A 19,871-nucleotide genomic window follows, 5' to 3' on the forward strand; every position below is an offset into this window, starting at 1 on the left:
AATATTTGCACGTACTGGTAAGGGCCTGTGGCAAGACTGATATTTTACCAAATGTAATCCAGTTACACAAAGGCATTCTGACCAGGGTTCAAACAAACACACACACACACAGACACACACACATACGGACACATACACACGCATTATCACTGGTACAAGCAGGAGACAAACAGATCGATCGTCACTACTTTCAGCAGTAAACTGGAGAACTCTCAGTCGTGGTCAGAACCAGAAGAGGAAATGTCACATGACAGCACAGATGGAGTTTGGCGATCTCACCGTCAAGGATCTGGACTAGGTACATCTCACTTTAAGTTCAAATCTTCTGACCCACTCTATATCTGAATTATTTTCAACCTCAGCGTTGTTTACTCTCCGGAACTGAGCCTGAAGTCTAACCTCAGCTCATTCAGTGACCTCTATTTTAGATGCAATATTTGTTCTATTACTATCTTAAAAACTATAAATGGTCGTTATTTAAAATATTCTCCTGTAACCTTTCAGAAGGTAAAATGGCCCTGTGATAAAGCACAATGAGGGTTACTTCTGAAGACAGATATTTTTAAAGGTTTAAATTCAGAGCATCATTTTCCAAGGTGCGTTCACAAATGGAGGTGGATCTGTGTCCCCACGGTTCCGACTGGTCGCGCTGAGTCTGGGTCTGCTGAATGCTCTTCTGCTGATTGCTGCCATTTTCATTGGGATCTATTGTAAGTATGAGATTTCACAAGGAACTGCTGATTGTATCTGAGGAATAGTGTATGAATGTGTGTAAGACTATATTACTTATCATGGACATAAATTAAATCCGCAGTTTCTTTTCTTGAGGACCGTAGTTTAATGTGGTGTAGAGGTATTTGTCTAACCATCAAATTATATATTTATTATCTATTTCTACAACAATTTATTCATACATATATTTGTAATGTATCTCACATTTATTTTTATTATCTTTTTTTATTTTTACTTCTGTCATTTATTCTTGTACCTCATAACCTTGCTCATCATGGTGTTGGCCATAACAAATACAATGTAAAAACTTAAAGGTTCAGTATGTAAGATTGAGGTAAAATGGATCTATTGGCAGAAATTGAGTATAAAATAATCCTAGTGACGATATCACAAGTGTGCAACCATCTAAATTTTATGAATTGTTGTTTTCTTTACACTAGAATTCATATTTATATACTTAATATTTACATCCGGAGTGGGTCCTCTCTACGGAGGCCGCCATGTTTTATACATAAGCCCAGACTGGACAAACTAAACATCTTTTGAGTTTTTATGACAACTGAAGGTTACCCCAGGTTCTCATTTGCGTTTGGAAGGAGAGAGCGAGGTTAGGGGTATTCAGCTGCAATATGCAACTTCACCATTAGATGCCACTAGATCAGACATGGGCAAAGTACTGCCTGCAGGCCGTTTACGGCTCGTTGGGCTTTTTAATCCGGCCCGTCGAAATTGTCCAAATATAAAAAAAACAAAAACTAACAATTTAGTAGCACTTAAATGGCACTTACTTATATCACTTTATAGTTTTGCTTTATTTTTGAAGAAATTGTACTTTCTTGCTTCTTGTTGTTCGTGGTTGAATGCACTTTGGATAAAAGTGTCAGCTAAATCAAATTTGACCAGGAGTGTGGCGCATAGGGCTCGAAAGGGCACATGATCTCCCTTCACTTTTTTGCTTTGACCTGTGAGCCCTTATGTAAAATGAGCGGATCGAGGAAACGAAAAGTGGACAATGAGTGCTGAGTGTTTAACACGGAGTGGACAACAATATACTTTTTCAATGATGTCCAATCGAAGGCTGTATGCCTGATATGCCGAGAAACTGTTGCAGTTTTCAAGGAGAACAACTTCAGCCGTCACTTTGCTACTAAGCATGCTAACTACGCTAGCAAGCAGTGAACTCAAGAACGGGCGGCTACAGCTCAGAGGTTGGCGGCTCATTTACAGCCCCGCAACATTTTTTTCACTGACAAACTGAGATTCATTAGTCAACTACCAAGGCAAGTTTTTTGGTGGCATTCGAAATAGCAAAGGCTAGCAAGCCTTTCTCCGAAGGTGAATTTTTGTTAAATTGCAAATAAAAGCTTTGCTACTTGTTAAAGGCCAAATACTTCCATGTAATGATATTTCCATGTCATTTATATTAGTTCATAAAAACACTCCATCCATCTGGTCCTGGCCAGATCCCTCAAATTTTAGAACCCATTGTGGCCCGCGAGTCAAAAAGTTTGCCCGGCCCTGCACTAGATCCTGCACACTGAAACTTTAAAGTAGCTCAAAAGTATACTTTGTACCAGACAAATTTGGCCTTGGATTGTGATCAACTTTATAGTCACATCATCTAACCTGCGGCTGAATGTCTTGGACACTCACAAAAAATAACATACTTTGACCTCACACTAGTTTTTGTCACAGTTCTTCTTTTGTTATCCCACACCTCAGGTGCCAAAGCCAAAGATCTCCAGCCTCCCCACTCTGCTCCTCTGCCCTTTACCATTGAGCTAAACTATCTCAGGAGCAACCACAGTGAAATGATCAGAGCCAAATTGGAGAGCCAGGCAGCTTTAGTTAGAGAGCGTGCCAACCAAATTCATCTGATGCTGCAAGTGAAGCAGCAGAAGATTGTCATGGATGTCCATCAGAGAAATATTGAGACTCAAAGGATACAGAAGGCAAATCTAGAGACCAACAAAACTGCTCTAGGTAAGGCAGACCGTTCTCTGTCCTGGAAAAGACATCCAGTTAATGCATTTTACATCACTAATTCGATTTTTTGATAATATCAACAAATTACCAATAACACATTTTCCATTGTTTTGAATCTCTTGTTGCAACAGAGGAAACCTGTGGCAGGTGCCCACAAAGATGGGTATTTCTTAAATCTTCCTGCTATTATTTTTCCAAACGCGAGTCCATTGGCAGGAGGAACTGGCTTGAAAGCAGAGCAGACTGTATGGGACGAGGGAGCGATCTTGTTGTGATCAATAACTTGGAGGAGCAGGTGGGGCAAATACAGAAAAGGAAATGTAAAATAAATAGCGTTTAAAACCTCTGCACATACACACACACACACACACACACACACACACACACATTTTAAAGGACTTGCATCACTCTCCAAACAAACCGCTAAGAACCAATGAGAATGATGAGAGGTCAATAAGTCCTCCCGTCCAAATGGGAGAACCACTGTAAATAAAGATGGATAACATGACAGCTCCCCAAAAGCGAAGCCAAAACATCTTGTTGGCCCCCTGCTGGCTGGCTGTTCATTTATGGATGGTGGGAGGAAGTTGAGACACGTGGTCCCTCTTTAGTAACACTCAATGATCAAAACTCAGTGTCCTAGGGTCTAATGAGAAAACACCTGTGTGGCCTTGCAGAGGCTTCGAAGCTCCTGAAAAATTGGTTTTACATTATAAGTACTTCTCTGAGATTGAAGCTGCATAGACTATCTTCTTAACAATGTATTACTATATCAATCTGGCCCTTACATTTACAGAGAGATGTTGAAAACCCAATGTTAAAAAAGAATCTCTCCCGACACATACTGCATCCTTCCGAGTGTTTGTCCGTCCAAAAATGTTTGTGTAATCTTGCTGACAGACAAACAGACAGGGGTGAAACATAGCTTCTTGTGTTCGTTCAGATTCTTTTGAATGAAAACCTCCCACAGCAGCCCACGTACCACTATCCTTGGTGGAAGAACAGCTTCTGGATGGGCCTCAATGATGTAGTGGCCAACGGGACCTGGGTGTGGGTCAACAATGTGACTGAGGTGGAGACGATGTAAGCACGTCGCAGACTGAGGTTTGAATTTCCAACGTCATGACGATCAAATACACTGGTTCAGTGACTTTTGGTTTGCCCAGGTTCTGGAGAGATGGACAACCCAGCTACAGTGGAGATCAGAGAGGAAACTGTGGTGCTTCTTTTCAATCTTCGGAGACCAGGAAGACATGGCTTAATGGAAACTGTAAAGTCCACCTGCTTGACTGGATTTGTGAGATGGAGCCAAAGTAACCACCATGTCCCTCAAGGGGAAATCACGATAACAGAATAAATAGTTTGCGTGTTTGTAGACTTATAACAATAAATAAACTGCAGCTTGATACAGAAGATCCATGTTGTGTGCACTGCTGGTATACAGTATACAGAACACACACACACACACACACACACACACACACACACACACACACACACACACACACACATTTTTCTATAGTTCTACTCCTTTTTACAATCACAACTAACTATGCCCGACCGTAGGGTCTTACAGTGGGACCCTTACAGTAACCCTAAGCTAAACCTAATTCTAATAAGAAACGTAAAGGAATTTGAGTGCATTAGATTAGGGTGGTTTATGTTTTGTTCTGGGAGTTACCATCCTGTCTCTGGCATTGGGATGAGATGAACCTTGAGACAGAAGGTTTCTCATTTGCTTGTTGGCAGAAACATTGGACCAAGAATCTTCAATGTCGACAGATCTGTGTTGTATTAACTCATATATTCAAGTGAGAACATGTGATGCTCACCAAGTAAATCATTTTATTCAAAAACTGTGAGCACTGATAAAGATTTCTGCTGTTTTTCACCAACCATCTGTGCAAAAGGGTTTTTCTTCACCATATAGTTTTAAACCAGAAGTGGTCCTCACAACCATAGAAAGTCCTGTACACACTGGCTCACGGTAACATTTCATTAACTTGTTGCTTCCCTGGAAGTCCATACCCAGAACTGAGAAACCAGGTGAAACTATGAAGAATAAAGCAGCTGATGAGTTATTTCTGTTGACTAATGGTGAGTGAAATGATTCATATGTGACTCTGCTAAAAAGAGGATTAAGATTAATGTCTCAAAAACTCAGATCAGGTAGACACAGCTTCTCAAATGGTCTGCACTCCCTGTAAATATTTAACAAATGAACTTCATTTTCTGTTTGTAAAGTTGCGCACTCGACACACACACACACACACAAACACACACACACACAGACACACACACACACACGCACAGGGCAATGTCCTGACAAATAAACTCTCCAGAAAAAAAAGACTGTTTCATCTCTTCTCTTCTCTTCGTCAAAATGGCGGACGAAGGAAATTCAAGCTCTTGTGTTGCCACATTTGACAAACTGATTTGTGAAGAGGACTCCGACACAGATGAGAACCCTCTCTACTCAAGCCAAGACAAACAGCAAGGTAGAGTAAATGAAAAGTGAACTAACATCTGGGTGCATAAACAAGAACCTGTGATATTAGTGCCATAGAGGCAAAATAGGGCTGGAAACCCTGTACTGCACTCATTTCTATGTCATTCTTTATGTGTCCTTATTTTGTCTGTATGTGATAAAGTCCTTCACCTTTGTCATCTGTCTGCATATGTCTGATCTTGATCCACCACTCCTCTGTGTAGTGTCCATGTCCATGCAGAGGCATGAATCCAGTCAGAATCCTTACAGGCTGCTCACAGTGATCCTGGCAGTGATGGCTGTCATTCTTCTGGCCATTAACATTGGCCTGGGAGTCTATTGTAAGTCACCTCTCATCGACTTTGTTTCAATCTGCAGCAGGAAACAGCACCAACACACCAAAATACTCCCTGTTCACTAGATGTAGTCAGACAGTGACTGCAGCTGGTGAACATGAAGTATTTTGCAGCCAGATATTTTCCTCAGGAGTTGAGACAGAACAAACCACAGCTCAGAGGAAACTTAATATATTACTTATATGCTGCTGAATGCTGATGTTGTTCAGTTTCTTCTTACAGTTGTTGGCCTGAATAAATTCTGGTTACTAATGACTTGTTTGAAGCTTGAACTTCAAATACAGACATCGAGCATGAAGAAATGAGAATGAAGTTTGATGATTCAATCTGTTTAGAAAAAAATGCCTGATCACCTTTTTCATTTATACTGCACAGCAAGCCAGTATAAGTGGTAAGAAGATGATTAAAATTCTTTTCAACTAAAACCTCTGAAACGATATGTCCTCACCACCTCCAGACAACCAACTCACTGGTGGGCAGCAAACAATAAAAGACATCCAAAGTGAGGTGGCCAAACTGCAGGCTGGCTACAATGCTGCGATCCTCAAACGGATTGATGCCAAGAAGCAGCTGGACAGAGAACTGGGTGAGCAGCAGCGACTCCAGTGGGAGCTTGAACATCAGACCAGAAGATCCAAAGACTATGAGAATCAGATTCACAGAATTGAAGATGAAATCTCAGAGTTGAAATCCCTCATACCACTACTCAGTGAGAGCTTTTCTGTATTTATTTATCAGTTTATCAAATCCCTGATGATTTGCAACTTACATAACACACCATGTTGTCATTTCCAGGCATAAGTTGCAGACACTGTAACCCCGGATGGATGTTCCTGCACCTTAGATGTTACTACTTTCCTTTCTCTGTAAGCCTTAAACAAAGATCGTGGAATGACGCCAGACAGTTCTGCCAGAAGTTGGGAGGCGACTTGGCAGTGATAGACACCCCAGAAAAAACCGTAAGATTCAATATTTAGTCGGACGATCCTGCATTTCCATGTTTGCAATAATAATTTTTTCTCCACTCTATGTTATCTTTTTTTGGCCATTAAAACAGTACTGTGTTGTATGGGTTTTGACAAAATCAATTAATGTGTGCGTATGTATATGTATCACCGGTGTTTTCAGGTGTCTATAACTAAACGGATAAAAAGTCATAATGATCCCTCAAGATCAATATATCAGAATGGCTTCTGGATCGGACTGACTGATGTGGAGGAGGAAAACATTTGGAAATGGCCGGATGGAAGAATTCTGACTGAGTCGTAAGAGTTGAATATTGTCATTTTCAGTGTTAGAAATGGTTGTGAGAGCACATTTACATATCTCTACAAATTAAAATGAATAAATGATTAATAATGTGTTTGAATACAAACTGAGCAGATATTACGGCTCAATAACCCGTCATTTGTTTCAGATACTGGAACGACGGCGAGCCCAACAATAATAACGATGAGGATTGTGGAGCTACGTATCCCAAGGACAACCCCTTTAAGGCCTGGAACGATGCTCCATGCAATTACCACCTAAAATGGATTTGTGAAATGGAACCACATGACATGATTTAATGTTACTTTTTTCAAGGTTCAATTTAAGTGTAATTGTTTGAAAGAACAACTAACTGCACCTTAAAGACCTTCACACATTTTCCAAATTTTTTCCTTTTATCGTCACATAAATATTTTGTTGAGAATACAAAAAAGCAAGAACGGTTTTGAAATACACACCTGAGATAAGAAATGAACTATAAAATATAAGTTACTTATTTTACTGTAAGAAATAAGATCTTAACATTGTCTATGTACACGTGTGTTACCACTATACAGATCTGGGCACAAGTTTAAATGTTTATCAGGACAATATCCTCCCACATGTCATATGATGTTTGATATTATTAAATATAGTTCTTGCAGGCGGCATGTGGAGAGTTATCTAACAGTAAGTTGTTAAATTAATCTTGAAATGCCACAGACATGATGAAAACCACATAGGCTAGATCCAAACTAACATGTTTTTGTTTTAATTTCAATCCACAGCAGCATTTTAGCTCCGTATCAGTAATAATCTCCAATCATACTAACACACTTAAAACACACACTTGTGACCATTCAGTGATGGACAGGATTTATTTTCTCGGACTGATGATGATGAGTTGGAACTGTTACTGAACGTGAGTGTTTTGTAACGTTTTGTCTTCACCACTGGTAGTTGATTTGTATCATCATTTCTAAGTGTCTACATTTTTGCCCGTCTGTACTGCAATGTATAGGTCACCAGTGTACCACATACAGAGACAAACAACCATTGACTCCCTTATGACAAAGAAATGTAAAAGAGACTTGATATTTGACATCTATATGATATAAAGAGTGTCACGATAAAAATAAAGCCGAATAAATAGAATTTGAATTTAAAAAATAAGATATAAAATGTAAAAATGAATGTTCATATTTTCTGCATGGTTAATTCTGTTAAATTGTATTTTTACCAAACAGTGATACCAATGTGCTGCTGATATGCTCAAATCAGATTTTATTGGACACACGATAAATGGGTGTTCCTATTGTGTCGGGGTGATTTTTTGATATCTTTAATATTGTGCATGAGAAACTTAAAGGAATTTGAGTGCATTAGATTAGGGTGGTTTATTGTTTTGTGCTGGGAGTTACCATCCTGTCTCTGGCATTGGGATGAGATGAACCTTGAGACAGAAGTTTTCTCATTTGCTTGTTGGCAGAAACATTGGACCAAGAATCTTCTCTGTCAACAGATCTGTGTTGTAATAAACTCATATATTCAAGTGAGAACATCTCAGGATCACCAACTAATACATTTTATTCACCACTGTGAGCACCGATTAACAATTCAGCCGTCTTTCACAAACCATCTTTGCAAAAGGGGTTTCCTTCATTATCTAGTTTTAAACCAGAAGGGGTTGTGAGGATTGTGTTTTGCTGTTGTCTGGTTTTGTTGTTTCTCCTCCTTCCCTTCTTCTTCTCCCTTTGCAGGTTGTGTGTGGCAGGGGGCGTGGCTGGCTCCTGCTGCTGCCGACGAGACACACCTGCGCCCAATCTCATCTCATCATCCCCTCTATAAAGGCCTGGTCGTTTCACCACTTTAGTGCCAGATTATTCCGTCTACGATGGTAGCAAGTGCGCTGCAGAAACTCTCGACCTTAACGTCTTTTGGATTCCTTCTAACCTGTGTATTTCCCTCTACACAGAATCTCCTTGTGTCTCTCCGCTCGGCGCCTCATCTTGGCCTCGTCCAGGATCTCCCAGCCAGCCAGCACCCTGCCGCTCCAGCCTGCACCTACCTCTCCTACAATTAACTGTTATTTCATCTGCAATCAACCCGTCTGTGTCTGCTTTGGGGTCCAAACCTAGCTCACCTTACCGCTAACGTGGTGTGGATCGGCGGCAGGATGGAGCAGCTGTCTACTGACATCACCGCACTGACAGCTCCGTCTTAGCTCCAGCTCCCCGGATCCAACTCCACCACCTCCTCCAGCTGCTTCATCGGGCGTTCTTCCCATCCAGCCTCGGGAACCCTTCATCCCCACGTCTGCCAGGTTTACTGGTAAGTCAGGATCCGGTAGAGAATTTATTTTTCAGTGTAGCCTTGTTTTCGATCAGCAGCCTTTCACATATTCTACAGACGAGTTTGCGGGTAGCATTCATCATGAGTCTCCTTTCGGAGAAAGCCGCGGCTTGGGCTGTAGCCTTGTCTCATAGCACCTCACCGGTTTTTCGTTTTCCTCATTTTCTGAGGAATTTTTGAAAGTTTTCGATCATCCTTTGCGCAGCAAGGAGGCTAGTAGCCGGCTCCTGCAGCTTAGTCAGGGAAAGAATTCCGTAGCCAAGCACTCCGTCGACTTTCCGCATTCTGCCAATCGAATGCGGGTGGGACGAGCGAGCACTCTCGTTTATATGAGCGGCGCAGGGAGAGATCCGGTCAGGTCAGTCACACCCTTCCCGGGATTCAGACACTGAGCCCTCTTCATCGGGGGCTTACGCCCTCTCCATGACTACCGTCATGCCCCGACGTTATTCCTCCTCGGACGGCAACTTCCCCTCCCGGCTCCGAGGAACCCATGCAGCTGGGGAGGACGAGACTTACTCAGCGGGCGCGTCAACGTCGTTGTCTCCAAGGACTCTGTGTCTACTGCGGGCATGATGGACATCTACGGATGCACTGCCCATCTCTGCCAAAAGGGGGGGCGAGCGGGGGCTCACCATCCACTGGAGGAGCGTTGGTGAGCCAGTCCTTTCTCTGTTCGTCTCCTCCTCGGCTGATGATTAAAGGTACTGTTTCGTTGGACCAGACCTCCCATCCTCTACATCCTGGTGGATTCGGGGGCGAATGATAACTTTATTGACTCAAGTTTGGCTACTCAGGTGCACATTCCCTATCAGCTCCTTCCTCACCCTAAGAGGGTATTTGCTTTAGATGGCTGCTAGCTCAGGTCACCCACCACACTGTGCCCGTTAGTTTGATGTTATCTGGTAATCATCATGAAGCTATTTCCTTTTTTTTATTCTTTCTCCAGCTTCCCCAGTAGTTTTAGGGTTGCCATGGCTAAAACTTCATAACCCTCATATAGACGGGTCCACTGTTTCCATCCTTAATTGGAGCTTATTTTGTCACTCCCATTGTTTGCACTCCGCCATCCCGTCCTCTTTATCTACCTCACCTTCTCCTCCCAAGCCAGTGGAAGTCAGCTCCATTCCATCAGCATATCATCACCTCAAGGACGTGTTCAGTAAAGACCGGGCTCTATCTCTTCCACCCCACAGACCCTACGACTGTGGGATTGTTCTGCTACCGAACGTCCCTTATCCTTCGAGCAAACTGTACAATTTATCTAAACCTGAACGAGAGGCCATGGAGTCATATGTCACGGACTCTTTAGCCACAGAACTCATTTGTCCCTCGTCTTCGCCACTGGGGGCAGGGTTTTTTTTTATAGAAGAAAGACAAGTCGCTTCGCCCATGTATAGACTTCAGGGGTCTGATTGACATTACAGTGAAGAACAAGTACCCCCTCCCTCTCATCGACTCTGCGTTCGGCCCCCTGCACGAAGCAACTATTTTTGCAAAATTGGATCTCCGCAACGTGTACCATTTGGTGGGATTTAACACTCCCCTTGGACATTTTGAGTATTTGGTCATGCCTTTTGGCCTCACGAATGTCCCTGCTGTGTTCCAAACCCTGATTAATGATGTGTTAGGGGACATGCTGAATTTATCTTGATGATATTTTGATTTTCTCCCGCAACCTCCAGGAGCATATTCCGCACCTTAATATACTTTTAAAGAGACTTCTGGAGAATAGACTCTATGTGAAAGCTGAAAAATGCTACCGTACCCCGGCTCCGTACTACCAGCTGGGACAGAAGGTTTGGCTGTCATCCCGGGTTTCTTCCTCTCCAGACCGAATCCTCCTGCAGAATGCCACATAGTGTCCCATAGCTTGCCAGTCATGCCCTGGAGTAAAATGAACAACGCCCCTAAGGAGGAACTGCTCATTTCCAATGGTGATGTCCATGGGAAAGTCTTGGAGTCTGTAGGTGCACTCTGCAGCAATTTCGACCCACAGTGCTGCACCTGTGGAGTAACCATGGTCAACCATACCAATGCAAAGGGGCGCTGGCATGGAGGGGTCCATCCCGGGTTTCTTCCTCTCCAGACCGAATCACGGAAACTGACCCCTAGGTTTATTGGTCCATTCGTGATAGAGCGGATCATTAATCACTTAAACTTCCCCTGTCACTCAAGATTGACCCTACGTTCCACGTCTCTATCCTCAAACCAGTGTCCACCAGTCCCCTAAGTCCTCCTGCCGAGCCTCCGCCACCCACCCTTGACATTGATGACCACCCTACGTACACGGTAAACAGAGTGTTGGATGTTCGTCTGCAAGGCCGTGGCTTCAAATATCTGGTAGATTGGGAGGGATAAGGGCCGGAGGAACGCCAATGAATTTCCCATTCCTTTATCTTGGACCCTACTGTCCTTCATGACTTTCATGCCTGGTTTCCGGACAGACCGGGTTGACTGCCAGGTGGCGTCCCTTGAGGGGGGTACTGTGAGGATTGTGTTTTGCTGTTGTGTGGTTTTGTTGTTTCTCCTCCTTCCCTTCTTCTTCTCCCTGTGCAGGTTGTGTGTGGCAGGGGGCATGGCTGGTTCCTGCTGCTGCAGACGAGACACACCTATCTCATCTCATCATCCCCTCCATAAAGGCCTGGTCATTTTACCACTTCAGTGCCAGATTATTTCATCTACGATGGTAGCAAGTGCGCTGCAGAAACTCTCGACCTTAACGTCTTTTGGATTTCTTCTAACACCTGTGTGAAGTTGGCCCCCCGTCTCATTCAAAATAATAAAATGACACTGCTGTTCGTTTGTGCTAGGTTTGTGCTGGTTTGTGCCGTAAAAATTATCGTTTGTGCTGGTAAGGATTTTGAGTAATTCAAAATTGCATTTTCTGGCATGTGACGTCACCCAGCCCCCCGTTCACGCCCAAATCTCATCAAAATAGTCCCAATCGTTAGTGCTACGTTTGTGCTGGTTTGTGCCGTCAAAAGAAAGTGTTTTGCTATTATGGTTTCTTAGTTTTTCCCGTTTGGTTTTTCTCACAGTTGACGTCACTCAGCCCCCCGTCCTCCTTCAAATCGCGTCAAAATGGTCTCTATCGTTAGTGCTACGTTTGTGCTGGTTTGTGCAGTCAAAGGAAATATTTGTGCAACTAGAGTTTAAAAGGTATTCCAGTTTGATTTTTCTCACGTGACGTCACTCAGCCCCCCCTCCATCTTCAAATCGCGTCAAAATTGTCTCTATGTTTTGTGCTGTTAAAAGAAATGCTTTTGATACATTACTTTTTAAGTAATTAATACAACTTAATTTTGCCCTCTTGTTATGCAACACAGCCCACCGTCAACCTTCAAATCGCAGCAAAATGGTCTCTATTGTTTGTGCCAGGTTTGTGCTGTCTTGTATTCTTGTTACTCGTTGCGTTCTCGTCATTTCAGGTTGTGTTCATTGTATTTCTCCGTGCTACGTATGTTCATTGTTTACTCGTGTTTCTGACCTCGGACTGAACCTGTGTGCCCTATTTGGATTATGTTTGCTTACCTGTGTACCGTATCCTGCCAGTAAAAGTTTGTTCTTTATTCAACTACTGAGTTCTGAGTTGTGCATTTAAGTTCTGCACATCACCTTCAATTCTTAACAACTATAGTTTTTAAGTTAATGTTAAAGCTTTGTTATGCCCACGTTTTACCTCACCAGCCCACAGTCCACTTTGAAATCTCAAAATAGGTAAGACCTTGTGAGACAGTGTTTGAACAATTAAAATACAACCTCATGACATCGACGCATCAATTCTTAATAGGTCTATTCCAATCAAGGCTTTACCAAATACAAATTTAAGTCACCCATCTCATTTGTATGAACCCAAAGGATTAAAGGTATTCGGAAATGTGATAAGAGGAGTAAAGAGGCAATTTCTCAGGTTGGCAACGCAACTGCGTGTGCCATTTATTAATCAACAAACAAAGTGCAAAAATAGCAACAAATCAGATTTTATAAAAATAGCATCTCTTGCTGAACATGAAGCAGAACATGAATGGAATGTTTTTACTGCTCTTTTGTGTAGAACAAAACATGAGGTTGCACGCTATGTGTTTCCTGTACTGTGGAAACCCCCTTGGTCAGGTCATCATACCGCTCCCATGCCAAGAACGTCCTCCTGCAGAATGCCACATAGTGTCCCATAGCTTGCCAGTCATGCCCTGGAGTAAAATGAACAACGCCCCTAAGGAGGAACTGCTCATTTCCAATGGTGATGTCCATGGGAAAGTCTTGGAGTCTGTAGGTGCACTCTGCAGCAATTTCGACCCACAGTGCTGCACCTGTGGAGTAACCATGGTCAACCATACCAATGCAAAGGGGCGCTGGCATGGAGGGGTCCACTTCCATTGATGGCTTAGCTGCTTCTGTGTTTAGAGGTCTTAGGCATATTGAGGGTTGCAGTTCGACTCCCTCCACAAGTGCTGCCTGGAGAACTTGATTGCCCTCTCTTTCTATAATGCCCCCATCAACAGGTACTAGGGGAACTGGCCTCCTGACAGGCAAACCCCTCCTGCAGTCTGAATTTGAGCACTGGGTCTCTGTCACCAGACTAGGAGCATGGTTCATCAACCTTGTGATGATATGGGCAATGTTACACACAGAATTAACCTGCTTTGCTCCTGAATGCAGTACTTTGTGGTCAAAAATGTTCAGGAGGATTTCTGCCCTCTGTCTGTAGGCATGATTGTTGATTCCCTTTGTCACAATGCTTGTGACTAACTTGAAAATTTCACTGTTTTCCTGGTGACTTTGTATGTATATTCTGAAATTTTCACTGTCACAGAATACATGAGCAGAACTGCCGGTGGCCGTGTTGCCTGCAAAATATTTGACCATCACACCAGTCCATATTGGCAGGTATGAGCACATCCTGATTAAGTGAGGAAGCAGCTCAAGAAGGAAATGCAGATTATCCCGGTCACCCCCATGTGATGCAAGTATTCTGCCCTCAACACAGATTTCGGAAACCCAGGATCTTGCATCCGTGTTGCATTCAGTCACTGAATGGCTGGATGTTTCAGTCACTCCGCTTTGGTCCATATCATCATCCAGGCATATGTCAGGGTTGTAGCCCTCTGCAATTCTTTTTTTGAGACCTGTTTTACAGATTTCGGAGTTGACTGGTCTGCCATGTTCATCATTTCCCTCTGACTCGCTAAGGGCCACAACTGCAATTGACTGGATGAGGTGTCTTGCATCTTCAATTGAGTGGCATTGCAAAAGCTGTGCAAATGCCCTCACATAAAAGTCCTTCACTCTGCGTCCCTTTTTTCGTAGACATTCCCATCGAGTGATGAGTTTGATGCAATGGGCAACATCTACTCGTATGAAGCAGGGAGGTAACTGATGTGAGTCTGCGTGACCCAGTAGTACACCAAAGCAGGTATTTATGAAAGCCCTTAGGTCGGGCTGAGGTGTGAAGGCCTTGACAAGAGCCCCTAATAATGCCAGTGAGAAATCTGACACAGCCTCTTTTGGAATTGGTGCCCCTGCTCTATGCCACTCAATTAGCCAGTTTGCAATGCTGTCAATATTGTGCTTTTCAGACAGCATCTGTACTACCGGTGTGTGTATAAACATTTACTAATTGGTACAAATATTAATTTTGACAGCAGAAAAAAATCACAGACGTAGGACAAACAAATGAGACTATTTGTATGACATTTTGACGTTGACAGGGGGCTGTTACATAACAAAACAACATAGCAAAATCAAGTTTTAATAATAACTTGTTCTCTCACATGAGAGAATTCAAACGGGAATATATTTTAAACTATAGTGGTACAAACATTTCTTTTGACTGCACAAACCAGCACAAACGTAGCACTAACGATAGAGACCATTTTGACGCGATTTGAACGTTCTAGGGGTGCTGGTTGCATAACAAGTTTTACATAACAAGAAGGGAAAATAAAGTTTTATTAATTACTTAAAAAGTAGAGTATCAAAAAAAATTATTTTAACAGCACAAACCAGCACAAACGTAGCACTAACGATAGAGACCATTTTGACACGATTTGAAGGAGGACGGGGGGCTGAGTGACGTCATGTGTGAAAAATCAAACAGGGGAACAACTAAGAAACCATAATAGCAAAACAATTTCTTTTGACGGCACAAACCAGCACAAACGTAGGACTAACGATTGGGACTATTTTGATGAGATTTAGGCGTGAACGGGGGGCTTGGTGACGTCACATGCCAGAAAATGCAATTTTGAATTACTCAAAATCCTTACCAGCACAAACGATAATTTGTACGGCACAAACCAGCACAAACCTAGCACAAACGAACAGCAGTGTCATTTTAATATTTTGAATGAGACGGGGGGCCAACTTCACACAGGTTTCTTCCGTCATAATCACAACATTAAACACATTTTAATATACTTTACTCTCTCTCCAACTGTTCTTTAGCTGTTCTGTCTTTTGACGAGACTTACATGGAATTAATCCCCGACTGAGCATTTCTGTGGCCACAGTGTTCCAGAAATGGTCCATGTCAACATTTCCATCATAGCCATCAGGTGGACTTGGGATGTCACTCACTGTTAAAACAATAGTTTGTTATTCATAGCACAATCACTAAAAAAACACTCCGAACACGACATTTTGATGCATGGTTATACAAGGGCATGGGTAATATGATGTTACACAATACAGAGACAGATAAGGTGCTATACAAACAATGAAGCTAACATATGTGAAATAATAGCATAACTCACCTGGCATATTGAAAACCCCTTTTCTGTGGAGGTCAATAACAACAACTGCTGGGTTGTTTCCACATGACACACAACTGTACGTGTATTCATGGTCGGTCAGGGCCTCAAAGTGGAGGTATGCCTGCAATACTCTTTCTTTGTTTGGAAAGGACACCTTTTCCGTTGTCTCTATAATTGCTATCACTTTGCTGATAGCTGTATGGGTCTGGAAAATTATGAGAAACAGGAGTATTCGTATGTTATAACATTTCAAAATAAAAGTAATATATTTTGTAAGAGTTGCATCTTCAATCGTCATTTATTTTACAGAAATTATCTGTAATGAATACATTTTAATAAAAGAGGAACAAGCAATGATATCTTATCATTAGTGTGCTTGCGGTAGCAAAGCACATCTAAGTCCCGTTGACATTATTATTCTCCTCACATTTTTTCGTGTGTGTGTGTCTGTGAGAGAGAGAGAGAGAGAGAACCTGTAGTGCATTCCTGACCATCAGGCACAAGTGCAGAGACAGGATGATGTGGTCATCAAAGTTGTGGATACCCTCCTCCCACTCCTGGTATCTGTAAATCATGCCACAGTTCAGGCATGATTTCCTGTATGTTGATATTCCTAAAAACACAGTCCAACCAAAGATCATGATTATTGCTTTTATGTCATTTGAGATTAGTAGAAACATTTTTTTCTTTTTCTCATGTAGGCTACATATAAATTATGTCACCCATTAACTGATAAGAACACAATAGAAAGACCTGTGATGGTACCAACCTTCAACTACACCTGTGCTTGTCAGGATCTTGCCTTTCGCTGTTATCAGATGTTCACAGAGTGTGTATTCACATTCTACACACTTTGTTTCTCTGGGGATAAGGTGCTTAGGAAAGCTGTCGTCTCTTCTCCCCTCTCTCGACTGCTCTATGAGAGCCTGGGGTATATTTGCCGGGAGCTTTTTGTTGTTGAGGAGGTATTTAAGCGTCCTTGCGATTTTTCTGTCATCTGGTGGATAATTGTCCTCAGAGTCGCTGTCGTATTGGACTGTGCTGATCTCGGTAAGATTAAGTGTCTCTTCCTCTGTGCTCTTCACCTTCCTAAAAAGCTCCCTCTTTGTTACAAACAGATGCCATTTAGCAACAGCTTTATGGATACAGGATTGTCTCGCTTTAGAGCAGGGACAATGCCAGGTGTTTTGCTTTGCATCATATGCCACAATAACTCTTCCCAACCTGCTGTGGTATGTTACCTTTTTTTCATAAACAGATATATGAAATTTAGATGGTGGACCACCTACAGTCAAGTGCACAGACAGAGGCACACCCTCAGCATCAGCATTTTTTTGGAAACGCAAGAGGCCGGCCTTACGCTCCTCACCAAACCACTTGTTTTCCACCATTCTTTCCAAGGCCTCACCTGGAAGTGTCACGGTTTGACCGTCAGTGCGTGGGCAATACAATAATGATTGGATGTGGTGACACTCGAAAGGCAACATCCCGCTCCTTTGAGCAAAGTCAGCATTCAAACGACACTGGTCGACCTCACAGATGATCTTCTGTGCTGGCCCCCACATATTCTTGATTACATGTATGGGTGTTGCAGGACCACAAAAAGATTTTTCAACTGCAAACACACCATGTGTGCCATCGATACACTGACAGGCCAAAAATCTGTCCTTCGTTATTGTCTCAAGGAGGTTGGTGTGTTTTCTCCTGCTGTGTGTTTTGAAGTTTTTTTTGTTTAAAATCAACTTGCAATGAGGACAACAGAATTTATTTTGCTCACTTGATGCTTTAGTGGCAGTGGAACATTCTGCAGGAGCCAATGGGAGCTGAGCGAGGGCCACAGGGAGCTGAGGGACCTTAGCGAGGGCCACAGGGAGCTGAGGGAGGGCCACGGGGAGCTGAGGGACCTTAGCGACCTTAGCGAGGGCCACGGGGAGCTGAGGGACGGCCACGGGGAGCTGAGGGAGGGCCACAGGGAGCTGAGCGAGGGCCACGGGGAGCTGAGGGAGTTGAGCGGGGGCCACAAAGTGCTGTACAGGGGCTGCAGCTTGCACCTCCTCCTGGTGTATTTGTAGGTGCCTTACCAATTGCGATCGATTTCTAAGTGTTGCTGCACAATAGCAACAATGAAAATGTGTTGCCGTCCGACAACTTAATCCACACTTGATTATTGTGAACTCTGTAAGAGAGGAATTGAGGGAGTAAGATTCATACTTGTGAAAAAATACAAAGTAATTCATTTGTGTAATATTTTAGATAAGCACCTTTGTGTTTCACTGACGAATGGCCTTTTACATGGTAGTCGACCTTAAATTTTGCACCCACGTATTTACAGAAGGGACAGTGGAACAGTTCACTGTTGGTGATCTTATTAATTTTTGGTGTATCACAATCCATAAGTATAGTAATGTGTCTCTATATATCAGAGGGGAAAAGAATAAACATTAAAAGGCACAGCATCACTTAAACCCCTGCTAAAACATAACTTTTACCATCTGAAATTGACACTGAAATTGTTATCTTTTTTACCACATTGACGTCATCGGGGGTGGCCTCAGGAAGAGGATACTTCAAATGAGCCTGAGCTTGAGCATGAGAGGCCTCCAGCCCAGGATGTGGGGCTCCATGTAGCGGGGGGGACCGCAGTGGGACACCTGTCACGCACATATGGAATGTATTTCATTACATTTATTTTGACCATTGTCAATGCAGAATTCCAATTTCAAAATGTAATGCACTATACAAAGAATAAGGCCATGCATTAGATGTTGATATTGGAATCCTGTTATTATGCCTTATCATACTCTAATTCCAGTGAATGATTTATTGATTACCTTCTTTATTTCTCTCAGACATACTATAGGGTAGAAACACACACAAATATAGCGCATTAGTTACTGTTTTTATAAACCTGGATATGAAATATGATTTTTTTTTAAGCATTGCAGTGAACCTACCTGACCAGAGAAAATCAGGACACTGACAGTGACTGACAGACAGACAGTCAGACAGACAGACAGGCAGACAGACAGACAGACAGACAGACAGTAGTTCTTAAAATAACTGTTGGTTTTGTAATGTGTGTGTTATGTGGTGCAATGTGGTGCAATGTGGTTGTGCAGTGTGTGTGTGCGAGCTGTGGTAGGATGGCGATACAATGTAGGCAAATCTGGAGGGGAAAAGCAAAATTTAAATCAGGTTTCAATGTTTCACGAAATATATTTCACCAATGTGGTTTTAGAGAATATTACCATGATAAGCCCAAAATATTGGAGTTTATTTAATTGTCGTCATATGTGGAAGCCATGCACAAAAGGGTTAAAAAAGCTGGAAAAACTCTGCCTAAATGCTATTATTCACACGACCTCATGACATAAACATTAGGCCTATGCATGTTACTTGCATGAATATTTTAATTATCAACTTGTTGGTCTATCCATACATTAGTTTACAATGTACACGAACAGAGAGCGGCAACTTACCTCTAGGCAGAAAAGCGCGCAGTATTATGGACTCAGACGGAAATACAATCTCCCGCTTTTTTGCTTAAACGTTTAGACCAGCCCACATTTAGGGAAAATTAAGCTCCTCCTCGATCTGCGAGCTGCAGTCAGGGGTTCCTCCTGCTGCAGGTCACATGGAAAATGATCCAAAGACTCGTATCCGGCAGATGAACGAATCACTGATCCGAAGACACGGTCGTGAGGTGAACGATTCGTTCATCTGCCGGGTATGAATTTTTGGATCCTTTTCCACGTGACCTCCATAGGCTCAGAAGAGGAAACAGATACCTAATTCCCTATCGCGGGACCGCTGTTAAAAAGCAGCCATGACTGACAAAACTGAACTTCTTTTCCTTCCAGGGAAAGACTCTCCCATCCACGACCTGACTATTAACTTTGACAACTCTGTGTTAACCCCCACTCAGACGGCTAGGAACCTGGGCGTAACACTCGA

The 19,871-nt window shown here is 42.7% G+C and overlaps 3 protein-coding genes across 3 annotated transcripts; 2 read left to right on the forward strand and 1 right to left on the reverse strand.

Moving 5' to 3' along the window:
• The first annotated feature begins 131 nt into the window (after positions 1–131).
• On the forward strand, positions 132–4,131 carry LOC133961912 (CD209 antigen-like protein E). The gene is made up of 6 exons (XM_062397314.1): positions 132–298; positions 597–710; positions 2,455–2,715; positions 2,850–3,013; positions 3,662–3,801; positions 3,885–4,131. Exons 1-6 carry the CDS (start codon positions 241–243, stop codon positions 4,033–4,035), a joined length of 888 nt encoding a protein of 295 aa, XP_062253298.1. The 5' UTR covers positions 132–240; the 3' UTR covers positions 4,036–4,131.
• A 924-nt stretch (positions 4,132–5,055) lies between these two features.
• LOC133961911 (C-type lectin domain family 4 member M-like) lies at positions 5,056–8,369 on the forward strand. The gene is made up of 6 exons (XM_062397313.1): positions 5,056–5,216; positions 5,431–5,547; positions 6,020–6,271; positions 6,358–6,521; positions 6,691–6,827; positions 6,980–8,369. The coding sequence occupies exons 1-6, from the start codon at positions 5,102–5,104 to the stop codon at positions 7,128–7,130; spliced, it is 936 nt and encodes a 311-aa protein (XP_062253297.1). The 5' UTR covers positions 5,056–5,101; the 3' UTR covers positions 7,131–8,369.
• Positions 8,370–10,942: 2,573 nt separating this feature from the next.
• On the reverse strand, positions 10,943–18,581 carry LOC133962064 (uncharacterized). Its single transcript, XM_062397503.1, has 6 exons — positions 18,444–18,581; positions 16,687–17,914; positions 16,391–16,530; positions 15,918–16,122; positions 15,600–15,740; positions 10,943–11,169 (listed from the first exon to the last, which is right to left on the reverse strand). The coding sequence occupies exons 1-6, from the start codon at positions 18,579–18,581 to the stop codon at positions 10,943–10,945; spliced, it is 2,079 nt and encodes a 692-aa protein (XP_062253487.1).
• Positions 18,582–19,871: the final 1,290 nt, after the last annotated feature.

The sequence above is a fragment of the Platichthys flesus genome, chromosome 10, assembly GCF_949316205.1.
Source record: "Platichthys flesus chromosome 10, fPlaFle2.1, whole genome shotgun sequence".
NCBI classification, from domain to species: Eukaryota; Metazoa; Chordata; class Actinopteri; order Pleuronectiformes; family Pleuronectidae; genus Platichthys; species Platichthys flesus.

Bases quoted from the DNA above. Each gene is read 5' to 3' on its own strand.
- LOC133961912 (XM_062397314.1), top strand. From the start codon at position 241: ATGTCACATGACAGCACAGATGGAGTTTGGCGATCTCACCGTCAAGGA. The intron at 299-596 runs GTACATCTCACT...TCATTTTCCAAG, and splicing joins CCGTCAAGGATCTGGACTAG to GTGCGTTCACAAATGGAGGT. The intron at 3,014-3,661 runs GTGGGGCAAATA...GTGTTCGTTCAG, and splicing joins TCAATAACTTGGAGGAGCAG to ATTCTTTTGAATGAAAACCT.
- LOC133962064 (XM_062397503.1), bottom strand. From the start codon at position 18,581: ATGTGCGTGACAGGTGTCCCACTGCGGTCCCCCCCGCTACATGGAGCC. The intron at 17,915-18,443 runs GTAAAAAAGATA...CAACTCCCTCAG, and splicing joins CCCCCGATGACGTCAATGTG to CTCCCCGTGGCCCTCGCTCA. The intron at 16,531-16,686 runs GTTGGTACCATC...CTGTGTTTTTAG, and splicing joins AAGCACAGGTGTAGTTGAAG to GAATATCAACATACAGGAAA.
- LOC133961911 (XM_062397313.1), top strand. From the start codon at position 5,102: ATGGCGGACGAAGGAAATTCAAGCTCTTGTGTTGCCACATTTGACAAA. The intron at 5,548-6,019 runs GTAAGTCACCTC...CACCACCTCCAG, and splicing joins CATTGGCCTGGGAGTCTATT to ACAACCAACTCACTGGTGGG. The intron at 6,272-6,357 runs GTGAGAGCTTTT...TGTCATTTCCAG, and splicing joins ATCCCTCATACCACTACTCA to GCATAAGTTGCAGACACTGT.